This window comes from Triturus cristatus, chromosome 1_1 (assembly GCF_964204655.1).
Source record: "Triturus cristatus chromosome 1_1, aTriCri1.1, whole genome shotgun sequence".
Taxonomy (NCBI): domain Eukaryota; kingdom Metazoa; phylum Chordata; class Amphibia; order Caudata; family Salamandridae; genus Triturus; species Triturus cristatus.
Window position 1 is genome coordinate 62,070,521 of NC_140579.1, and position 25,109 is coordinate 62,095,629.

General features: G+C 47.5%; 1 protein-coding gene across 1 annotated transcript in view; it reads right to left on the minus strand.

Moving 5' to 3' along the window:
• Nucleotides 1-25,109, minus strand: part of LOC146869411 (E3 ubiquitin-protein ligase TRIM39-like) — an 86,794-nt gene that overhangs the window by 36,021 nt on the left and 25,664 nt on the right. The window contains exon 3 of the mRNA XM_085599779.1: nt 14,322-14,552. Within this exon, the coding sequence (XP_085455905.1) occupies nt 14,322-14,552 (231 nt within the window). The remainder of the gene's footprint in view (nt 1-14,321; nt 14,553-25,109) is intronic.

A 25,109-nucleotide genomic window follows, 5' to 3' on the forward strand; every position in this document is an offset into this window, starting at 1 on the left:
ACGGACCATGAAATTGAAGGGTGTAGAGAGCTAAACAACAGATGAGAGAAAAATAAAATCACAAGGGGAAGCCAGATGAGTGAGGCACAAAAATATACATTTTCTGATTGGTAAAATGTAGACTTCATCACTTAAGTGTTACCATGCTACCTCGGAGACGATCTTAGAAGGCCAAGCGGCACTAAAACGGTAATACAGTACGACTTCAGGATGATAACATTTCAGAATAATAGGCAAGCGTCCCGTGGCCGTATGTTGGTTCATTACAGTAGGACTTCAGGATGATAAATGTTTAATAATAAGCAAGCGTCCTGTGGTCGTACGTTGGCTCATTTTCAATGAAATTACTGTCTAGAATTATGGCAAGAAAATCCAGAAACATTTGAAGCAGGGGTCTGCAACCAGTCGATTACGAGCTACTGGTAGCTCGCCGACAACCTGTCAGTACCTCGCAGCCTGACCCCCACTTTTGTATCCTGTCACAGCAATTTTGTTAATTTTCAGGCCTTTGCGGCCTCTTATCCATTCCTGCCCACTTTCGCACACACCAACTGCTCCCATTGGCTATTAAGCGTCACTGGGGAGTGGTGGGTCAAAGCGAGTGACGTCAGTCCTGCATGAGCAATGTTAGACAGCCCCCCGTCAGTAACTGGTACGCTTCCAGTCCATGTTGGCCGCTTCCCATTGGCTGATATACAAGGCGGGATGTGCGTACACTGCCTCTGCCAGCCCCCGCGTGCAGAGACTCTGTCTGCAGAACTTGAATAATGTTGGTTTGCTAGTGCGGTGCCTGTGGATTTGAAACTTTCTCTAGAAACAGAAGTGCATCAGCTGCTTTGCTAGTGCGGCGCCAGTGGATGTGAAGCTTTCTCTAGAAACAGAAGTGCATCAGCTGCTTTGCTAGTGCAGCGCCTGTAGATGTAAAGCTTTCTCTAGAAACAGAAGTGCATCAGCTGCTTTGCTAGTGCGGCGCCAGTGGATTTGAAACTTTCTCTAGAAACAGAAGTGCATCAGCTGCTTTGCTAGTGCGGCGCCTGTGGATGTGAAGCTTTCTCTAGAAACAGAAGTGCATCAGCTGCTTTGCTAGTGCGGCGCCTGTGGATGTGAAGCTTTCTCTAGAAACAGAAGTGCATCAGCTGCATCGCTAGTGCGGCGCCTGTGGATGCGAAGCTTTCTCTGGAAACAGAAGTGCATCAGCTGCTTTGCTAGTGCAGCGCCTGTAGATGTAAAGCTTTCTCTAGAAACAGAAGTGCATCAGCTGCTTTGCTAGTGCGGCGCCAGTGGATTTGAAACTTTCTCTGGAAACAGAAGTGCATCAGCTGCTTTGCTAGTGCAGCGCCTGTAGATGTAAAGCTTTCTCTAGAAACAGAAGTGCATCAGCTGCTTTGCTAGTGCGGCGCCAGTGGATGTTAAGCTTTCTCTAGAAACAGAAGTGCATCAGCTGCTTTGCTAGTGCGGCGCCTGTGGATGAGAAGCTTTCTCTAGAAACAGAAGTGCATCAGCTGCATCGCTAGTGCGGCGCCTGTGGATGCGAAGCTTTCTCTGGAAACAGAAGTGCATCAGCTGCTTTGATAGTGTGGCGCCTGTGGATGTGAAGCTTTCTCTAGAAACAGAAGTGTATCAGCTGCTTTGCTAGTGCGGCGCCTGTGGATGAGAAGCTTTCTCTGGAAACAGAAGTGCATCAGCTGCTTTGCTAGTGTGGTGCCTGTGGATGAGAAGCTTTCTCTAGAAACAGAAGTGCATCAGCTGCTTTGCTAGTGCGGCGCTTGTGGATGTGAAGCTTTCTCTAGAAACAGAGGTGCATCAGCTGCATTGATAGTGCGGCACCTGTGGATGTGAAGCTTACTCTAGAAACAGAAGTGCATCAGCTGCTTTGCTAGTGCGGTGCCTGTGGATGTGAAGCTTTCTCTAGAAACAGAAGTGCATCAGCTACTTTGCTAGTGCGGCACCTGTGGATTTGAGGCTTTCTCTAGAAACAGAAGTGCATCAGCTGCTTTGCTAGTGTGGCGCCTGTGGATGTGAAGCTTTCTCTAGAAACAGAAGTGCATCAGCTGCTTTGCTAGTGCGGCGCCTGTGGATGTGAAGCTTTCTCTAGAAACAGGAGTGCACCAGCTGCATTGCTAGTGCAGCGCATGTGGATGTGAAGCTTTCTCTAGAAACAGAAGTGCATCAGCCGCTTTGCTAGTGCGGCACCTGTGGATGTGAAGCTTTCTCTAGAAACAGATGTGCATCAGCTGCTTTGCTAGTGCGGCGCCTGTGGGTGTGAAGCTTTCTCTAGAAACAGAAGTGCATCAGATGCATTGCTAGTGCGGCGCCTGTGGATGTGAAGCTTTCTCTAGAATCAGAAGTGCATCAGCTGCTTTGCTAGTGCGGCGCCTGTGGGTGTGAAGCTTTCTCTAGAAACAGAAGTGCATCAGATGCATTGCTAGTGCAGCGCCTGTGGATGTGAAGCTTTCTCTAGAAACAGAAGTGCATCAGCTGCTTTGCTAGTGCGGCGCCTGTGGATTTGAAGCTTTCTCTAGAAGCAGAAGTGCATCAGCTGCTTTGCTAGTGCGGCGTCTGTGGATGTGAAGCTTTCTCTAGAAACAGAAGTGCATCAGTTGCTTTGCTAGTGCGGCGCCTGTGGATGTGAAGCTTTCTCTAGAAACAGATGTGCATCAGCTGCATTGCTAGTGCGGCACCTGTGAATGTGAAGCTTTCTCTAGCAACAGAAGTGCATCAGCTGCTTTGCTAGTGCGGCGCCTGTGGATGTGAAGCTTTCTCTAGAAACAGGAGTGCACCAGCTGCATTGCTAGTGCGGCGCCTGTGGATGTGAAGCTTTCTCTAGAAACAGAAGTGCACCAGCTGCTTTGCTAGTGCGGCGCCTGTGGATGTGAAGCTTTCTCTAGAAACAGGAGTGCACCAGCTGCATTGCTAGTGCAGTGCCTGTGGATGTGAAGCTTTTTCTAGAAACAGAAGTGCATCAGATGCATTGCTAGTGCGGCGCCAGTGGATTTGAAACTTTCTCTAGAAACAGAAGTGCATCAGATGCATTGCTAGTGCGGCGCCTGTGGATGTGAAGCTTTCTCTAGAAACAGAAGTGCATCAGCTGCTTTGCTAGTGCGGCGCCTGTGGATGTGAAGCTTTCTCTAGAAACAGAAGTGCATCAGCTGCATTGCTAGTGCGGCGCCTGTGGATGTGAAGCTTTCTCTAGAAACAGATGTGCATCAGCTGCATTGCTAGTGCGGCGCCTGTGGATGTGAAGCTTTCTCTAGAAACAGATGTGCATCAGCTGCATTGCTAGTGCGGCACCTGTGAATGTGAAGCTTTCTCTAGCAACAGAAGTGCATCAGCTGCTTTGCTAGTGCGGCGCCAGTGGATTTGAAACTTTCTCTAGAAACAGAAGTGCATCAGATGCATTGCTAGTGCGGCGCCTGTGGATGTGAAGCTTTTTCTAGAAACAGAAGTGCATCAGATGCATTGCTAGTGCGGCGCATGTGGATGTGAAGCTTTTTCTAGAAACAGAAGTGCGTCAGCTGCTTTGCTAGTGCGGCGCCAGTGGATTTGAAACTTTCTCTAGAAACAGAAGTGCATCAGCTGCTTTGCTAGTGCGGCGCCTGTGAATGTGAAGCTTTCTCTAGAAACAGAAGTGCATCAGCTGCTTTGCTAGTGCGGCACCTGTGGATGTGAGGCTTTCTCTAGAAACAGAAGTGCATCAGCTGCTTTGCTAGTGTGGCGCCTGTGGATGTGAAGCTTTCTCTAGAAACAGAAGTGCATCAGCTGCTTTGCTAGTGCGGCGCCTGTGGATGTGAAGCTTTCTCTAGAAACAGGAGTGCACCAGCTGCATTGCTAGTGCGGCGCCTGTGGATGTGAAGCTTTCTCTAGAAACAGAAGTGCATCAGCCGCTTTGCTAGTGCGGCACCTGTGGATGTGAAGCTTTCTCTAGAAACAGATGTGCATCAGCTGCATTGCTAGTGCGGCGCCTGTGGATGTGAAGCTTTCTCTAGAAACAGATGTGCATCAGCTGCATTGCTAGTGCGGCACCTGTGGATGTGAAGCTTTCTCTAGAAACAGAAGTGCATCAGCTGCTTTGCTAGTGCGGCGCCTGTGGATGTGAAGCTTTCTCTAGAAACAGGAGTGCACCAGCTGCATTGCTAGTGCGGTGCCTGTGGATGTGAAGCTTTTTCTAGAAACAGAAGTGCATCAGATGCATTGCTAGTGCGGCGCCAGTGGATTTGAAACTTTCTCTAGAAACAGAAGTACATCAGCTGCATTGCTAGTGCGTCGCCTGTGGATGTGAAGCTTTCTCTAGAAACAGAAGTGCATCAGCTGCTTTGCTAGTGCGGCGCCTGTGGATGTGAAGCTTTCTTTGGAAACAGAAGTGCATCAGCTGCATTGCTAGTGCGGCGCCTGTGGATGTGAAGCTTTCACTAGAAACAGAAGTGCATCAGCTGCTTTGCTAGTGTGGCACCTGTGGATGAGAAGCTTTCTCTAGAAACAGAAGTGCATCAGCTGCTTTGCTAGTGCGGCGCCTGTGGATGTGAAGCTTTCTCTAGAAACAGAAGTGCATCAGCTGCTTTGCTAGTGCGGTGCCTGTGGATATTGAAACTTTCTCTAGAAACAGAAGTGCATCAGCTGCTTTGCTAGTGCGGCGCCTGTGGATGTGAAGCTTTCTCTAGAAACAGAAGTGCATCAGCTGCTTTGCTAGTGAGGCGCCTGTGGATGCGAAGCTTTCTCTAGAAACAGAAGTGCATCAGTTGCTTTGCTAGTGCGGCGCCTGTGGATGTGAAGCTTTCTCCAGAAACAGAAGTTCATCAGCTGCTATGCTAGTGCGGCACCTGTGGATTTTAAGCTTTCTCTAGAAACAGAAGTGCATCAGCTGCTTTGCTAGTGCGGCGCCTGTGGATGTGAAGCTTTCTCCAGAAACAGAAGTTCATCAGCTGCTATGCTAGTGCGGTGCCTGTGGATGTCAAGCTTTCTCTGGAAACAGAAGTGCATCAGCTGCTTTGCTAGTGCGGTGCCTGTGGATGTGAAGCTTTCTCTAGAAACAGAAGTGCATCAGCTGCGTTGCTAGTGCGGCGCCTATGGATTTGAAGCTTTCTCTAGAATCAGAAGTGCATCAGCTGCTTTGCTAGTGCGGCGCCTGTGGATTTGAAGCTTTCTCTAGAATCAGAAGTGCATCAGTTGCTTTGCTAGTGTGGCACCTGTGGATGTGAAGCTTTCTCTAGAAACAGAAGTGCATCAGCTGCTTTGCTAGTGCAGCGCCTGTGGATGAGAAGCTTTCTCTAGAAACAGAAGTGCATCAGCTGCTTTGCTAGTGCGGCGCCTGTGGATGTGAAGCTTTCTCTAGAAACAGAAGTGCATCAGCTGCTTTGCTAGTGAGGCGCCTGTGGATGCAAAGCTTTCTCTGGAAACAGAAGTGCATCAGTTGCTTTGCTAGTGCGGCGCCTGTGGATGTGAAGCTTTCTCTAGAAACAGAAGTGCATCAGCTGCTTAGCTAGTTTGGCGCCTGTGGAAGTGAAGCTTTCTCTAGAAACAGAAGTGCATCAGCTGCTTTGCTAGTGCGGCGCCTGTGGGTGTGAAGCTTTCTCTAGAAACAGAAGTGCATCAGCCGCTTTGCTAGTGAGGCGCCTGTGGATGCGAAGCTTTCTCTGGAAACAGAAGTGCATCAGCTGCTTTGCTAATGCGGCGCCTGCGGATGTGAAGCTTTCTCCAGAAACAGAAGTGCATCAGCTGCTTTGCTACTGCGGCGCCTGTGGATGTGAAGCTTTCTCTAGAAACAGAAGTGCATCAGCTGCTTCAGAAGCTGGCTGAGCCCCCGCTCCACCCTGCCATTCTCTGGAAATGGTATAGCTTGACATGCTTGCAGCCCCTCCGCGTGTTGCTCATTTTTGAATTCAGGTAACTAAAAGTCTAATGTAAACCTCAATACACTTAAAAAAGCTCTTTTGTGTGCATGTTTGTGCTGGTGAGTTTCCGTCAGTGCAGTGTGCCCTTCTCTTCAGAGTCAAGTGACATGATGGGGGGGTTCCTCTTCAGCACCCTGTAGCATGACCTTCTGGGTGGCGTCCAAAATGAATAACCAACAACAGCACCTGTTAGCTAATGGCTTTTATATGAGATGGCACTTGCACAACCCTGGAATCCGCTCCAGCTCCCACATCTTAAACAATAGAGGCAGGTTCACAATTCCGGTGTGTGATATAATTAGGGGACGGGATGTGACCTAACAGCTAGAGCGGTCAACCTCGAAGCTGGGGAACCGGGTTTGTGTCTCAACAGGGATGCTCAACATCCTGTGATTCTGGGCAAATCAGTTAATCTCTCCATGCCTAACAAAATGAATGTGTCCGTCTGTAACGCAACTGGTGCTCATGTAAAGAGCTCCGAGACCTTCGGGTCGAGTTTGCGCTATATAAAACTAAAAGAAAAATTATACTGTTATCCCAGGAAAGGCCCCTTAAATACTTGCTCTTTTGGCAGTGCAGGCTGACTGGTAGGAAGCGGGTGGTGCATGTTCACGACTCCGTGTCTCGAGATAACTGGAAACGTGAGCATACAGTTTTGTTTGGGGTGTTCCTATACCATCCCTCTCGCAAGATCCCATCTCGGAAACCCCCACGCGCCAGCTGCGGCATGTGTGTGTTGTTGAATTATTAGCTGCACTCTAGATTCTCAGTAGAGTATTCAGGTCACTAGACTTGCATTTTTTTAATTTTTCGAGGCCTGATCATGTAAATTAAAGCAGAATTTCACAGGGAACTTTTATTTTTAAATACATAAAGTAATCTGAGTCATTCCTGGCCACAAACCGGAGCCAGGAACATTTTTTTACATTTCTTTTCATTGAATTTGAATGACTGAGAGGGTGTGGCGTAAGGGCCAGAGCTGCCAACTTTGAAGCTGGGATCCAGGTTCGAGTCTCGGCATAGGCTCGACATCCTCTGATTCTGGGCAAATGACTTAATCTCCTATCGACTGTGGCCTATGGACAGCGCCTAAAGACCCTCACTGGAAGGATTATAAATTGTAATAAAATAATGAGAGATGTAAAATAGGTTCCTGGCTCCGGTTTGTGCCTAGGGACCACTTGCAAGCTGTACTTTATTAGGGGGCAATAGGGGGGACTCCGGGAACAATGCACCAGTTGCTCAACCTTTAGTAGCTCACAATGATTTTACTGATCAGAAGTAGCTCTCTCTACAGAAAAGGTTGGAGACTCCTGGTGTACACGGATTACTGGTAGCACCAACGGTTTCATGCAGTAAAAAGTTACCACTGTAGAACGAGCAGGATTTGCAAGAGGGAGTCGTGCATCTATTCTGCACACGCCCGCTGCCTGTGTCACCCTCCTATAGAGAATTCCAATGCTCTGATGTTATTGTCCAAGTTGCGACATGCTGTGTGAACTGCGCATATTATTTACCAGCAGATCATAACAACAAATACGAAGAATCCAATGTGAGCAAGTAGCGGCCTATAGGGACATTGCATCAGGAGGGAGCGGGGACCACTTACCTATTCATTAAGAGAAGGTGAACCAGTCTCAGGCCAACAGCTATGGCACTCCGTAACAACTCTATAACACTGTAACAACATCAACTACAGCGCCGAGACACCCTAAGGGTATTTGCGCGCTCTAAAAGTCGCATAAAATAAATAAACAGAACATCCTGCCGTACTTCCGCACCGTCTTCAGTGTTACTGGTGGAAGCAGAAGTTTTATATTCTGAATTCAGTTTTGTCATGAGAATGAGAGGGGACGGTGAAGGACGTTAAAGGGCGTTGAAGGGCATAGTATTCAGACTCTAACTGGAAAGTGTGGGCACGGATGTGTGCAGGCATTTTACAGCTTTCGGGCGTTTCAGAGATGCACAAAGCCCACAATGCCCATGTAAGCAGCTCGTTTTCCCACTCAAATTCTTGGGAGCAGATTTATTTCTGAGCAGTGTTGGTAGGGCGGAGCCAAACTCTGCTCAGCTCGCGGCAGGCAGAGTTTTGCCAAACTCCGTGCTCCAAGTAGAGCACAGGATGTGGCAAAACTGTGCCAAAGAAGCGGAGTTCTCCACCCACTCCTAGATTCAATGTCCCTGGTCACATGACACAGCAGTGGGTGAGATGAATGAGTTCACATGACACAGTCTGCTAGTCTAAAACAAGTCACATGACACAATCTCTGATATTCTGAATGTTATCACATGAAGCAGTGCAGTGTAGGATTTACTGAATGAGGCCACATGACACAGTCTGTGATATTTTGAATGGGGTCACATGACACTGCATTGTCTGTTATATTCTAATCTGTGTCACATGACCCAGCACTTGGAGAATTTCACATAACATTATAAATCATGAATGATATCCACCCGTAGAAGAGACATTTTACAAGACCTACAAATGATATCACACACACTGAGAGCACAGCTAGAGCGGCAAATGGAAGTTGGTTTCTTCCCATGAACACTCTGTATGCCACGCTCTGAATACAGGTATTTGGACCTCTGCAGTGATGCGAGTCGTCATAATGGGTTCTCATACACTATAATCATTGTTACAATTTAGCTACATGCTGTTATCTATAGCCCATAGACACCTACGGAGAGAGTGCATGTTACATGCGTGCTACATTTGGATGAGCATGGAGTGTGTCTATTGTGATTTAATGCATGAGGACAGGAGTCCATTTTGGATCCCCTGTGTGTGAATAGTACATATGATGGAGGAGGGAGGGACCTGCCAGATAGGAAGGTAGATTGTGGAAACCTTCTTAAGGTCTTTGAAGTGGACCAGTCTTCTGTGAAAGGAAAGGAATGAGGGAGACAAAGGATGCTCTGAAGGTCATTCGCTGTTCACTTCCTGCATTCTTCATCCCCAGAAGAGTTGATGCAGTTCTGTGTAGCAGCCGGGAGGGAAGGCCTCTCTTCTGAGCCTTTGTCTCAGTTTCCTCTGTCACGGCACACACAGCTCCACTCTCTCTTCCAGCCAAGATTGAGTGACTTGGGGCCCGATTCACAGAACTAACTTAAGACAAAATCCTAAACTTACTACCATTTTGCTGTTCACAGAAGGCACTTACTCATTTCGGTATTAGCAGAATTTAGGACTCCTAAATGCCTTCTGTGAATACCGAAAGTCTTAATGTTACGGTTTTTCACAGTTTAGAAGTAGTAAAGTTAGGAGTCCTAAGTGGCCATCTGTCTCAGGAAAAAAGTAACTACTTTAGAACAGAAATATTTTCAAACTTCTTAGAAAAGGAGAAATTTGTTTTTTTTCAATTCTCTAAGATGCTGGCTCAGCTTTTTTCACAATTTTCTCTTTCATTTCCATGTTAATTACTGTAACTGGAATTGCCTGGTGTTTTGCATTAACAACGACCTCTACAGCCTCCTCATGTCAACTGATGCCACCACATGGAAACTGCTCACCACACAGAGCACCACAGCCATCGTGAATAACCCTGGGCAAAGTTCGCGTAGTAGCCCTACGCGTAGCTACGCGAAGTGCACTTGGCACTATGCGAGATACGGGTATCACTACGCGAACTGCGTAGTGTGCTGTTCGCGATGATTGCACAGATGCCGGATGCTTGTCCGCACTGTGCAATCATTGAAAACGGCATCTTGCACAGTGCGAGCTGTCGTTTTCTGCCGCTCGAGTAGATTTTTACTAGAGCGGCAGATTTCTCAATGCGGACTGGTAGTTTCTCATCGCGAGCGGTCGCGACCATACGCGACCACTCGCAATGAGAAACCTGACCTCCCCACGTTGAGAATCTCGCTGGGAGGTTTATTTTCCACGCTCGCGATCGGCAACTTGATGTTGCTGATCGGGAACGAGGAAAAAGTCTCACCGGGATGTCATTTTGCTCACTCGCGGTCGCCATCTTGACGTTGAGGACCGCTAGCGAGCAAAAAATGCCAACTACGCTACGCTACGTGATTTTGCACTGTGCTATGTGCAATTGGTGTAGCGTGAAGTAGCACAAACTACGCAAACTTCGAGAGCGTAACGTAGTTGTCCACCCAGGGTTAATCATGAACTCCATCCACTCTGGAGCACCCACGGACCCCTGCCCCCACCACCTTAATCTCAACACATTCATCAACACAGCCACCTTTACTGAGCCATGGAAACATGCAGAGGTCAGGCTGCTCCTCAAGATACCCTCGGCCAATCACAGCAAACTCCAGAACTACCGCCCCATCTCTCTATTCCCCTTCCCAGCCAAAGTCCGTGAGAAGGGGATCAATCACCAACTCACCGAGCACCTGGAGAGCAACAATCTGTTGGACACCTCCCAAACTGGCTTCCACGCCAACCTTAGCACCAAGACTGCCCTGATCACCTCCACCGATGACAGTAGGTCCCTCCTCAACTGTGGAGAGACAGCGGCCGTGATCCCTCTCAACCTCTACGCAGCATTTGACACCGTATTTCACCATACCCTCATCAAAATAATCCACCTAATCCGGATCAAGGGAGACGCCCTCTAATCCTTCCTCACAGGACGAACCCAAAAGATCTGCCAACCACCCTTCGCTTCAGAACCCAAGAGAATAATCTGCGGCGTCCTTCAAGGCTGCTCAATCAGCCCCACCCTGTTCAACACAGTCATGAAGCCTTTGGCCGACATCGTCAGTACCCACGGCCTCAACATTATATCCTACACAGACGATGCCCAGCTCATACTCTCGCTCACAGAAAACCCTTCCACCACCAGGACCAACTTCCACAACTGCATGACGAGCGTCAACGACTGGAGGAAGACCATCTGCCTGAAGCTCAACATGGATAAGACAGAAGTGCTGATATTCTGAGAATAACACCTCCCTGTGGAACGACACCTGATGGCCCTCCTAACTCAGACGCACACCCACACCGACAGACCACACACGCAACCTCAGCATCATCCTGGACAGCAAGCTCACCATGAAAGACCAGATCAATGCAGTCTCCTCCGTCTGATTCCTCACCCTCCACATGCTCCAAAAGATCTTCAGATGGCTCCCCATCAACACCAGGTAAGCTGTCACTCAAGTTCTAGTCACCAGCTGGCTGGACTACGACGTTCTACGCAGGTCTCATCATCCAACTCCTGAATGGATTCCAGACGATATCGAACTCAACTGCCAGACTCATCCTGGACCTCCCCGGGAGGAACCATACCACCCCCCAACTCAGGTACCTCCATTGGCTCTCCATCCAGAAAAGATCCCAATTCAAGATGTTCGCCAACGCCTATAAGGCCATCCACGACCAAGGACCAGCATACATCAACCACCGCCTTAACTTCCACCAACCCTCCAGACACCTGACCTTCACCTCCCTCACCCTCACTCACACTCTCCACATCCACCGAAGCAACAGTGGAGGATGATACCTCTCCTACCTCACTGCTAAGTCATGGAACAACTCATTGTCAGTGAAATTGCACTCCCCCTCGCAGCTCCACCGTCAAGTGAGGCCTTCCCCCGAGCCCCTGCACGCTCAAGTGTTGGTGTTCCAGGCCCTCCTCCAGCCGCAGGTTTTACCTGCACCTCATGCCTGGTGGTCCAGTGGACCTCTGTCTCCTTTCTCTCGCTCCGCTCTTTCTCTCAGTTTTCACTCGTTTATCACTGATTTCAATCTCCCCTTTCACTCCCCCACTGTGTCTTTCCTCAATTTTCACTCGTTTTTTACTGATTTCAATCTCCCCCTTTCACTCCCCTCTGTGTCTTTCCTCCGTTTTCACTTGTTTTTTACTGATTTCAATCTCCCACGTTCACTCCCCCTGTGTTTTTCCTCCGTTTTCACTAGTTTTTCACTGATTTAATCTTCCCCTCTCACTCTCCTTCTGTGTCTTTCCCCCACTTTTCTTGCACCTTTCACTGCCTCAGTTCCACTCTTTACTCTCTTTTTGCCTTTTCCGCCCATTTTTGCCTGCCGCTGCTGCCCCCGTGGCCCCACCCTCCCAGCACGACCAACGAAACCGGCCCAATCCAGCACCCCTTCCCGCCTCCCAGCTGTCCAGCCCTCCCCGACCCCTACTTAATGGCAGTCGTTGCACGCCCACGCAGCAGACGCGCTGATGGGGAGCCAAAGGCGCACCAAAGGCAAGCCTGTCTGCGCCCGTCCATGACCAGCGCCAGGAACCCTGGATCTCCGCAACGCCAATGCTATGACCCAGCGGCACTTCATGCTCTCAACACAGGACGCAACAACAACTGCAAGCTAGCATCACCAGCCGACACCCACGGACCCTTCAGCTTTCACTGCCGCCGGCACACCTGCAGCACCGCCAAGAACACATACCCGGTCCAGGCCACCCGCAAGACCACAACCCAACCGAAGACCCTACAATGCATCCTCCTCAACGTCCGATCCCTTCACAAACACGCCGACGAAATCTGGGACCTCCTCGACGGCACCACCCCGGACGTAGCATTCTTCACCGAAACATGGACCAACACCACCTCGGGACCGGACATCGCCATCGCCCTTCCCCAAGGATACAAGATCTCCAGGAAGGACCGCCCAGCCCGCCTGGGAGGAGGAATCGCCATCGTCCACAAATACAACCTCCACAAAGCACACGCGCGGACGAGCCCACAGACCTGATGGAACACCTTCACTAAAAGATACCTGCCAGCCCTACCACCACCCTCCGAGGAACCCTCATCTACCGACCCCCTGGACCCCGTGGACTTTTCGCCAACTCCAACACGGAAATCATCTCCCCACATGCCATTGCGTCCACCAACTACACCCTACTGGGAGACCTCAACTTCCACCTCGACAACCAACTGGACCCCAGCACCACATCCCCCTGGACAACTTCCACAACATTGGACTCTGCCAGATCATAACCGAACCCATGCACTTAGCAGGACACACCCTCGACCCCCTCTTCACAACAGGTAACTCCATCGCCTTCAGCCACACCACCGAACTCCCATAGACTGACCAACCAGACACCTGCACCTGCTCCCACGAAGAAACTGGACCAGAATCACTGACGACCAGCTACCTCTTCTCTGAGCAACTCCGCCACAACCATCGTGGAAAATGACAACCCCAAGAGAATCTACGACAACTTCGACAAAGACAACCAACACACTGAACCCTCACCAACCACCCCTGACACCCTGAAGCCAGCGATTGACAACTGGACCCTCACCACCGAAGACACACTGAAGACGATGAAGTCAATCCACTCCCGGGCCCCCACGGACCCCTGCCCCCACCACATTTTCAACAGAGCCGCCGACACCATCGCACCCATGCTCTGCCACACCATCAACCGCTCCCTGGCAACCGCCATGTTCCCCGACGACTGGAAATATGCCGAGGTCAACCCCCTCCTGAAGAAACCCTCGGCGGACCGCACTGACCTCAAAAACTATAGACCCACCTCCCTGCTCCCGTTCCCAGCGAAAGTCATCGAGGAAAGCCGTCAACAGCTAACTCGCCACAATCATCGAAGAGCACAAAATCGTCGACTCCTCCCAATCCGGCTTCAGAAAAAACCACAGTGCGGAAACTGCCCTCCTCGCTGCAATAGACGACATACGCACCCTGCTGGACAAAGAAGAAATGGCAGCCCTCATCCTCCTCGACCTCTCAGTGGCGTTCGACACAGTCTCTCACCGCACCCTAATACACAGACTCCACTACGCAGGTATCCAAGACAAGGCCCTCAACTGGTTCCGCTCCTTCCTCTTCGGCAGAACACAGCGGGTCAGACTCCCCCCTTTCCTCTCCGACCCTACACCTTCCACCTGCGGAGTCCCCCAGGGGTCCTCCCTCAGCCTTACACTCTTCAACGTCTACATGGCTTCGCTTGCCCCCATCGTCAAAATCTACAGACTCAACATTGTGTCATAGACGACATCCAACTCATCCTCTCCCTATCCAACGAACCCAATACCGCCAGACCCAATTTTCAAGAAGGCATGGAAGCCGTCGCCAGATGGATGAAAAACAGCTGCCTACAACTAAACACCAACAAAACAGAAGTGCTCATCACGGGCCCAAACCATGACGCATGGAACAACACCTGGTGGCCCCCACATGCAACCTGGGAATCACCCTGGACCTCGAGCTCAAAATGGACCGCCAGATCAACTTCATCTCGTCCTCCTGCTTCCACACCCTCCGCCTCATACGTAAGACCTTCAAATGGATCCCCCTCGAACATAGAAAGACCGTCACTCATGCCCTGGTCACCAGCAGACTCGACTACGGCAACACACTCTACGCCGGAATTAACAAAAATCTCACCGCAAGCTACAGAACATCCAGATCGCCGCCACAAGACTGGTGATTAGCCCTGCTCTACAAATCCAAGTAGATTGATATCTCACCTTCAGGAGTTCCCACGCTGGCACTTCACACTTCTTTTCTATCGCTGTTATCAGGGCGTTGAGAGAGGTGATCTGATTGGACAGTTTGGTGATATTTCCATTTTCTACCATGGTAATTTTCTTCTCCATCTCCTCCAGTTTTTCACAAAGTGTTTGCTCGTGTTCTTTCAGGAGTTGCCGCAGTTTTTCAAACCCAGATTCAATTTTATTCTTCTCAGTTCTTAACTTGTCCTGTCATAAGCAAAGACACAAAAGCTGGTTAGATATTAAAAAGCTTCCTAAAAGCTGTCCCTAGAGAGGGAGTTCAGGGGAGGATGGAGGGGATTGATAGCTACTTTCAAAAATCAGAACACTAGCGTGCTTCTCTCAATTTTAGAACTGCAGCCTCTTACTACCTTCCCTCTTACCGTCTTCTGTCCTTCTCCCACTCCTGCCCTCCCCCTTTCCTCACAAACTGTGGGGAGGTCAGAATTTGTGAGGCTGCAGAGAAGTTAGATCACTGAAGAAAGTGCAAGGAAGCGAACCCACCACAGGCAAAGACAGTCAAAGACCCAGAGACAGGCTGAGTGGAGACTGGCTGAAGTCAAGTGTGAGTGGATATGACAGACACAATAGAATGTAAATGAGTGGGGGCAGGAAGTTTGAGCCCTTGGGACGAAAGAGAGGATGTACGTGATGTGCAGGCTGCCCCTGTCCTGCCAGGACTCTGCATGTGTTTGCCCAGAAGGAGATGCTGAGGGGGAATCACTGATGTGGTTATTTCACGTTCAGAATCATAAACAAATTATGTGTATTCTGTTATTGAATGGAGAACTACCAGATAAATGAATGTACTGCACCGATTTCTGCAGGTAATTCAGCAATTCCTATAGAAGATGGGTGTGGAGTTTGGTTAGAAATCTTCTCCAATCCTAAGATAAGAGGCTGTGAGTTATCAGGTAAGGTACGTCACTCTGTGGCTTAGAGTAGGAGCCTGTGTGTTATCAGCTGAGGTATGTCACACTGTGGCCTAGAGCAGGAGCTTGTGTGTTATCAGGTGAGGTATGTCACACTGTAACTTAGAGCAGGAGCCTGTGTGTTATCAGGTGAGGTATGTCACACTGTAACTTAGCGCAGGAGCCTGTGTGTTATCAGGTGAGGTATGTCACACTGTGGATTTGGGCAGGACCCTGACTGTTATCAGGTGAGGTATGTCACACTGTAGCGCAGAGCAGGAGCCTATGTGTTATCAGGTGAGCTGCGTCACACTGTGGATTAGGACAGGAGCCAGTGTGTTGTCAGGTGAGGTATGTCACACTGAGCAGGAACCAGTGTGTTACCAGGTGAGGTATGTCACACCGCAGCTTCGGAGGCTGCTGTCACCAAGAAGGACTGGACTCAGAAATTCGGTAGAGTCAGTTATGTCGCCACAGCTGGGAGTGGGTTGTGCCCCTGTGCTGTCACCAGTATATAGCTAGAGGGTTGCACTCCTGTGCTGTACCATTAGTATGCAGGTAGAGTGCTGTGCTCCTGTATGTGTCACTAGTTTGCAGATGGAGGGTTGCGCTCCTGTGGTGTGTCACTAGTATACAGGTAGAGGGTTGTGCTCCTGTGATGTTTCACTAGAATACAGGTAAAGGTGTGTGCTCCCGTGCTGTGCCACTAGTATACAAGGAGAGGTCTGAGCTCTGTGATGTGCCAGCACTATGCAGATGGAGGGTTGCACTCCTATGCTCTGTCACTAGTTCACAGATAGAGGGTCTATGAAGCGTCACACAGTTCGGGAGTCTGCAGGGAGGGCTCGTACTCCTACTAAGGTTCTAAATAAAGCCAAATTTGCAAAGGTCAGAAAAAAACAAGTTGTGCAAGCTGAGTCTTTGAATATGGATGAACAGAGGGGAGATAGCAGCCCAACCACAAACTTAAGTGTGTTAGAGGGGGTCTCTCTGCAAGGCATTTGTCAGGGGGTTTACTGTATTGATGGCTAAAAATCGACTGCCGCTTCCTCCTAATTCCACGCCAGTGCAGGGGGCGTCTTCTCTTGAGAGGCAGGATCCCATGCAAACTTGGGATATCGCTTCACGTGACAGCCATGGAGCAACACCCAGTACCCCTCCTGGCATGAAACCAAGGGGCCCATTAGCATGTCGGGCGGATCGCCAGAGCCCGAAATTTGTGCCCGCCCACATACCAATTCCCCCCCCGCCATATTACTATGGCGGGGGGGGAGCCCGGCGGACGGAAAGACCGTCTGCAGGTTTTCCGCCGGTAGGCAATCCGCCCGATTGCCTACTGGGCGGAAAAGCAGTTAATATGGTGGCAGTGACACCGCCATCCATATTATGATGCATGCGGGGTGTTGCGTTTCCCGCCAGGGAAAGGCATGCGGGTCTCGTCATTGGGGGCCCGTAGCGGGCCCCCAGGGATTCTGAGGGGTGGGGTGTGCACAGGTACCCCCCTGCAGTTCCATGCACAACATGGCAGACACCAGGTTGTGCATGGAACTGCACGACATGCCTTTTTGGCATTGCGGCGGGCGATGCTGAGAGCACCGCCCGCCACAATGTCAAGAATGCAGGATGCGCCCACCATCCTAATGTCACCCACGGGACCCCCGCACCTATGGCGGGCGGTCCCATTCTACGAAAGGATGGTGGGTGGACAAAGTCCGCTCCATATCCTAATGATGCCCTTAGTGAGAAACCAACATACCCCTAATTTGGTTCGAAGAGGGTTGCCAAGGTCTCGCTAATGCCCGGGGAATCGAGGATAGGAACGCAGGATTTAGCTTTGTCTGCTCCATTGGCTCTAGGCAGTAGCCAAGTGCCCCTGGTCGTGCAAGCTGTGAACACATAACAGGAACAGTCAACATCTCAAGCTTCCATCTGACCGCCCAGGCTCTTGAAGGTGCCCAGAATGCAAAGGATGCTTGGGAAGCCTCTCTTAACAAACTCAGATCGGAGAGATTCTTCAGACGATTTTGCAATAGATACAGGGGTTGAAACGTGCACGATAAAAGGCCCACAGGGAAGTTCAAACTCAGCTCGAATCAATCAACAATAATATTTTGCAATTAAATCAGAGACTCGCGCAAGCAGAGCAGACCATAGCGAATGTGGAAGAATCTCAAAAAAGCCTTCGAACTTCGAAGTAAAACATCAAAAGGAGATGCTAGAAGTTCATATGAAGCTGGATGAACTTGAAAATCGATCCAGACTCCCAAATTTACATTTCACAGGCCTCCCAAAGGGGCAAGAGACGGGGCAGGATCCCATGACATATCTCTGATTTGGTTAAAGAAAATGGATGCCCAGGGTGTTCTCCCAATATGGAGCACTTTTCAATCATGAGGGCACATCATGTTCCATTTCATCAGCCACTCAATGCCAAGTACCCGCGCACTTTTTTTGTCAACTTTGGAGACTTCTGCACAAACGAATCAATCTTATTGGTTGCTATATGCAAAAGGGATTTCAGGCTTCAGACGGGTCTCGATTTAACATCTTTTCGCACATGTCCGCAGTGGCAGCTCCGCGTTGTCACAAGTCGATGCTGGAACTTTTAAAAAAACAGGAAGTCCAGCCTGCCTTGGAGCAGCAGTTAAAGTTGAAGGTTCTTATTAAGGGGCAAATACAGATTTCAGGCTCAGTCCAGCAGGCGAATGAGCTATTGCAGCAGCTGAAGTGTCAACACAAAGGATGGCTGATTAATGCATATATGTGGCTTCTTAGAAAAATCATGTTTAGAAGTTAAGATGCATTCTAGCCAGCATTACCTCACAGCTGCTACCTTTGTAGCAAGAATGCCTAGGATGAATGATTAATGCATATTGTGGCTTAGCAAAATCATGTTTAGAAGTTAAAGTTAAGCTATATCCTAGATAGCATCATTTTGCACCAATGACATATGTTAAACGTCAAAATTTAACATATGTCCATACAGTTCTCTTGATCACGATTTGATTCATCAAGGGCTCATGCATTGCATGTGTAAAATCATATAGGACAATACTCTAAATTGTTCATGTCACCAATGTATTTGTTATGTATATAGTGTACTGTCTATCTCACTAATCACTATATGTCACGCTTTCACCACAGTCACTTATTGTCTTGCTGCAATTTCATTTGTATTTGTGACCGCCAGGGGAATTCAATCCCCTCTTCAATATATGATTGATTCTATTTTGTTTGCCGGTGTGTTTGATTGTTTCTTTATATGTGCTATAAATACGTTTTCGTTCATTAAAGCAAATATATCAATCTAAGCAATTGTTTAAACCCGACAGAACCGTTTGTTCTATTTAAAGGGGGAAAAAATGAGCAGAAATATAATGGGCAAGAAAGAGTGTGGGCAGCAGGAGAGAATCGATCGGGCTGCGATTTGGGTGGGAAATTGTTTGCCAAGTATTTACAGGGCTTGGCAGTGGTATCTCTTCAATGTGGGGGCATGGTGGTGGAGCCCTCTTGGTGGGAGTGAATTGTAACATGGGGATAGGATGAGTAATACCTACTGAGATGCAGAAGGTCAGGATCTTTTCTTGTAATGCCAGCGGTATTATAAATAGGCATTAATACGGGAGCTTCATGAGGTGGACCACATCTTTTTCACCCACATTTTTTATTTACAGGAGACCCACCTCAAATGTAATACCCCAAAGATCTTTATTCCACATAAATATTCTATGGCCTTCTTTGCATCAGCCCAAGCTGCGGTGAGGGGGGTAGCCATTTCTCTGAGTCGAGGTATTGATTGGGATGTCCGGCAGTGATTTGAGATTCTTAAGGCAGATGGTTGTGGCTGAAAGTTGCGGTAAAAGGGCTGCGTTTCAACTTAGTCAATTATTATGGACCTGTAGGTGATGATTTTGACTCACTAGTCCAGATCCATAATATAGCAATGGGGGCAGTCGGTCTGCTGATCTGGGGGGAGGAGGGGAGACTTTAATTACATTCAAGATCTGGCTTTGGATACATCCAATAAGGCAAAGAAGCAGCTGAAACCAAAAATTAAAAAAATGATTGATGTATTAAAATCAAGCTTACAGCTTGTTGATCCATGGCGTGAGAATCACCCAGGCTTCGCGCAACATACGTGCTTTTCATATCGATTTAAAACTGCATCCCGACTAGATTTTTTTAACCTCTCGGACAATAAATAGGGTGCAGTCTGATACCTGGGCTAATGCTTCTCTGACCACTCAGTGGCCTCTACTGTGGTGAAACTAGGATCAGCCAGAAGAGATAGGCCGAGGAGGCAACTCAACAGATCCCTCCTGGCTGATTCAGAGTGGGGAACTGAGATGAGAGGATTCATCTCTGAGTTTTTTCTTATCAGTAGAAATACTGCTTCTCTGTTTGCAGTATGGGAATCCTTTAAGGCCACAATGAGAGGAGGGTTATCGCCTTCAAAGCAAATCAAGCCAGGGAACGTGCACGGCAAATAGCGGGGCTCCAGGCTGCAGTGGAGCAAGCTACAAGAGCAAGCGAGGGGGCTAATGAAATAGCGCCCGGTGCTGCACAGCTAGGTTTGGCAAAACAAAATCTCGAAGATTTCTTTACATTACAGGAGATAAGCAATTTTAACGCTTTCCAGCACAAGCTATACGAAGAAAATCAGCACATAGGCAGGTTTTTAGCCTGGTCCACCTGGAATGAAATTGAAGAGGCTACGATGAAGATCGTGGAGAATCCCATTACCGGTGGAGCAACAACAGAAGAAGTTTCAACGTCCAGTATAGAACAATACTGTGCTTCTATCCAGCTCCCCAATGGCCAAACTCAGGCAATGCTGGAGACAATTACGCCTATGGAAATCTTAGAAGCACTCCAAAGAAGGCCCAATGCAGAAGCATGCGAAAATGATGGATTAACCTCAGAATTCTATCAATAATTTGCCAGAGAATTTGTGCCCTTTTTGGTATAGCTATTTAATTATATTACAGAGGGTGGGGGAAGTCCCCTCTTCTTTCAAAGAATCAACTATTGTGAGCTTCCCTAAGACAGACAAAAATCAGAAAAATATAAATTCGTACAGACCCATCAGCCTTCTAAATACAGATTATAAAATGATGATGACAGTCTGGGCGACCCGAATGATGCCTGCCGCGCAGTCATTAATCCACAAAGATCAGCGAACACACAGTTTTAACACAGGCAACAGATTATTCTACAACTAACCACATAAATGCGTTAATAATGATGATCGATGCTGAAAATTTGAGATTTGATCTTGTAAACTGGGATCCTTTATTTTATAGCCTGAAAACATTTGGATTTCCCTCACAATTCACCACAATGTTGGTGAATCTACATCGTGGTGCAGATGTCAAAGTTATGATAAATGATTAAATGGTTGGCACCGTTTTAATTAATAGAGGCAAACGTCAAGGGTGTCCCTTTTCTCTAAATTGTATTTAATTTTTATCGACCCTTTGTTGGAAAAATGAAGTAAAAGTGATATCAGGGCACCAATAGAGGGGATGGCCAGGCTCAAGCTTTTTGCAGATGGCATTACTCTTTACCTGCAACCAGATGAGTTAAACATACAAGGGGCAATGCAGAGGACGGAGGAGTTTACAGGAATAGGGAGTTATAGGATCAATCGAAGCAAAACAGAGGGCCTACTTTTTAATGTAGCTGCTCCAGATCTCCCAGCCAAACTGCAGCCCCAACAAGGTTGCAAACTCCTATAAGGTGTCTTGGAATATATCTTACGAATGATTTTGCGTATTTGTATCGCTTGACTTGTGAGGCAATGCTTAGAAAAATCAAAAGGCTTTTGGAAAGATGGTGTCTGCTTCCCTTAACCTTAATTGGACGAGCTGCCATGATTTAAATGCCGGTCCTACCATTGTGAATATTTCTTTTTTTCCAATATACCAGTTAAAATCCCTAATAGGTTTTTTCAGGAGCTAGATGCATTGATAAGGAGTTTTATCTGGATAAAAATATCTAGAGTGAAACTGAGTGTTTTACAATTAGAAAAAACACAGGGTGGATCAGCACTCCCTCACATGCAGAGTGATTACCAAGCAGCCTAAATTAACACGTTGGCGAGGGTTTTGGATGGGGGCAGGGAGATTTGATGATTCTTTTTTAACCAGGATGGTGCAGGCATCTGAAATAAGTCTACCAGCTTTTATTAAAACAGCGAAACTACCCAAAAAGATTAGATGCAAGTTTCTTCAGGGGTTCAGAGGACGATTGTGCGCTCTTAGTAAATTTTATCAGGCCATTTTTGACACTTCATTTTTGCACTTCCGTCAGAGCAAGTTTTTAAGGCATCGCTATCAGATAGAGGGATGATGTTTTGGAATTCAATAGGTTTTAAAGAATGTGTAGATTTTCTATGTGGGGTAAATGTATCTCTTGGGAGGAGCTTCTTTCCAGATGCGGGGGACAGTGTAACCGGTTCTTTTTAAGTTTTGGATGGATAGTCCACTTCTTGGTAGCAAATATTTTGGGGGACAGCTAAGGTATGCACCCTATAAGTTGTGCACTTTGTAAAAGCAAATTGGTGGGAATAGGAAACTGGTATAAACTGCTTAGGAACCAGTCCCCGAAAAAATAAGTTGCTGGATTGCGATCCAGGGTTCTCAAAAGAACACAATGCAATTTATCAGAAAGGGATTGGTATGCTATCTCAGAGATAGGGCATACATCTTTACGAGCTGCACATTTTATAAGAAAGTCGTTCTTATCTCGTTGGATGGCATATTATACTCCAGTAACCCTTCATAAAATATACCCATTAGTCCACGATAACTGTTTCTGCTGTCATCAGCAAGGGACAGGAGATTGGCTCCTCACATTTTTTACGTGCTCAAAATTTGAAGATTTTGCGCCGTAATTATTTGAGGTATGTCACGCTTTACACTCTAAAATATTCCCAGAAGCAAACTTAGTAATATTCGGGGTCTCCAAGGAGAGCCAGCTGCTTAATAAGGGAGGCAAGTTGTTTCTCTGCATTGCATGGACCATTGCACGATCCTTTATTCTGCAGTTCAGGGCTTGAAGGCAAAGATGACATGCACTATGAAATTTGAAGAATTAAAAAGAAAAGGCAGACGGCTGCGCCGCTGTAATGTGTCACAAGTACACAGGTGGAAGATTGCACTCCTGTGGTGGGTCACTAGTATTATATCAACAATAGAATCCCTGGGTCTATAAAACACAACCGAGAGCCAATGAGAACAACATAACAAGTGCAAAGAAACAGTACTCATGAAGAGGAATAAGTCCCATCACCCACCGAAGTGGCATGCTTCATCATATGGGACCTCCTCTTAACTGCACCTAGGAGCTACAACTCCTTTGCTAATGTCAAAAGAAGGAGGAGCTTCACGGATGTTTTGAAATAGAAAGATTAAGGTCTCCTAAAGTTTAGAAGAAGCTACCTAAGGTGTGGTGTGACTGAGTGTAAAAATTGTGCAGTGTATGTAGACAGTGAGATACAATTAACTACCTAGAGACAAATATATTTATTCAGTATCTATAGGTGTCAAAAAATAAAACCAATGTGCATGTGCATAGAAAATCTATATGCACATTAATAACAGGCATGGTCAACATGTTTCAGCCGGTAATGATCTAACATTGTGATCACGGCTTTTTTCAGGACCAAAAGAAGTACTACTGCAACAAAATCATAAACAAAGTGCAAAAGTGTCAAATTGGACAATACAACCTACATGGTATACCTGCTACTTGCCGAGTGAGCAACACTGTAGGGATACACGGAAAACCCCTGCTTCTAGTCGGGATGTATTACAATGCTCCTGGTGACGACTCAGGGCGTGAGACTGCTCTCTATCCGTCGCTATCCCGGACGGTCTTCCTGATCGTACCGAGCAGACTGGACTCAGTCACACCACACCTTAGGTAGCTTCTTCTAAACTTTAGGAGACCTTAATCTTTGTAGATCTATTTCAAAACATCCGTGAAGCTGTAGTGAATCAGCCACTTTTGTGGTCTGACACCCTATGATGACCCTCGACCACCACCATTTTGTACTGACTTATGTTATCTTAGCCTTAATGTAGGATGGGTTTGCATATGCCTGCTTTTCTTTTGCCTTTAGGTGGAATAGTCTTGCCAAGAATAGAAGGTATGGGATGTTGAGGTGCAGTCTTGTGGGTGGTGGTGCACACATGTGCTCAATGTTGTATACTGAGGGATTAAGTGTATAATGTTATTTGGGTTAGGTGAATTATGACTTTGACCTATTGGCTTTGACGTGGTCTAATGTCATTCTGCCTTCTGACTTTACCTTGCTTCTGTGTGCACAGTGGTGCTTGTAAGTTGTGTGGATGAGAATTATAGGTGCTCCTTTGACATGGTCTCATGTCATCTTGCTTTTCTGATTCCATCTTGCTTTGGGCCTTTGTGTGCATGGCTTAACTAACTCTGAAGCCATTTTCTGTCCCTGCACGAAGCTGCAAAGTGGGGAGGGCATGGTCTGCTCTTTTTTCCTGTTTTTCGCATTTTACTGACAAGAGAGAACTGGTTCTTATCAGAGGAATGTACATGGTTTGACTCGTAGCCATAGCGAGTGCCTGATCAACCGTTGCTGTGGCCTTGGAGCAGGCTGGTACGGGCTCTCATGAGAACTAGGGGGCGTGGCTTGCTAGAAGCTTCGCTGTGCTTGAATGTGTATTAAAAAAGGGAGTCTACACTGGCCTGGTGGAAGTTCATCCGTGGAGCAGACGTGCTGTCACGGAAGAGTAGAGGCTGGTGTCACCTCTGACCTTCACCCGGTTCAAGCAATGGACTCCCCATGAGCAAAGCGGGGTGAAATGATGGAGCATTAGGTGAGGTGTCTCTGCTACTAACTGTCTCTTGATTCTTTTCTGAATTCTTTCCTTTCCTTCTTATTTTCTGATTCGTTTATCCATACATATATATTTCTACATATATATTTGCCTTGATTGGGTTTCAATCATACTATTGATATGTTAGAGTCTGCTATGTTAGGTGCATTTGGCTTACTGTGTGATGCTACTTACTAATAAATACATCCCAGATATACCAATTTGTCTTTTCCTTGTAGTAGGAGGTGTGGACTCTTCTTGGCCAAGTATTCTGTTGTAGAAGGATGGGTGAATTCCCTTCTAGCAGGTAATTGTGTTATAGGAAGTTGGCGCTACTCCTGGACAAGTGATGCGCAAATTATTGTTTTCCTGCCTTGCCTTTGGGGGAGTGTTGAAAGTTTGCCCACCTTAGGAAGTGCTGTGTATATGTTATATTCCATAAGTTTGGAACTGATATTCTCGCCCTGGGAAAGTGACGGTACATTTCTTGGTCCAGGGGAGATCTAAAGTTTGTCATTACAGAAGCTCCTCCTTCTTTTGACACTAGCAAAGGAGTTGTAGCTCCTTAACTGCACTAGGTGCAGTTAAGAGGAGGTTCCATATGATGAAGCATGCCACTTCGGTGGGTGATGGGACTTATTCCTCTTCATGAGGACTGTTTCTTTGCACTTGTTATGTTGTTCTCATTGGCTCTCGGTTGTGTTTTATAGACCCACGGATTCTATTGTTGATATAATTATAGTGATTAGGGGATTGTTCTCGTGCAGGTCTTTAAATTTCCCTTAGACCCCTTTTGAAAATAATTTTTTGGCAGTGTGTCACTAGTATACAGGTGGAAGGTTGTGTTGCTGTGCCACTAGTAATAGAGTTAGAGGGTTGTGCTCCTCTTATGTGTCACTACCATTCAGGTAGAGGGTTGTGCTGATGGGATTTGTCACTAGTATACAGGTGGAGGGTTGTGCTCCGGTATGTGTCACTAGTATACAGGTGGAGGGTTG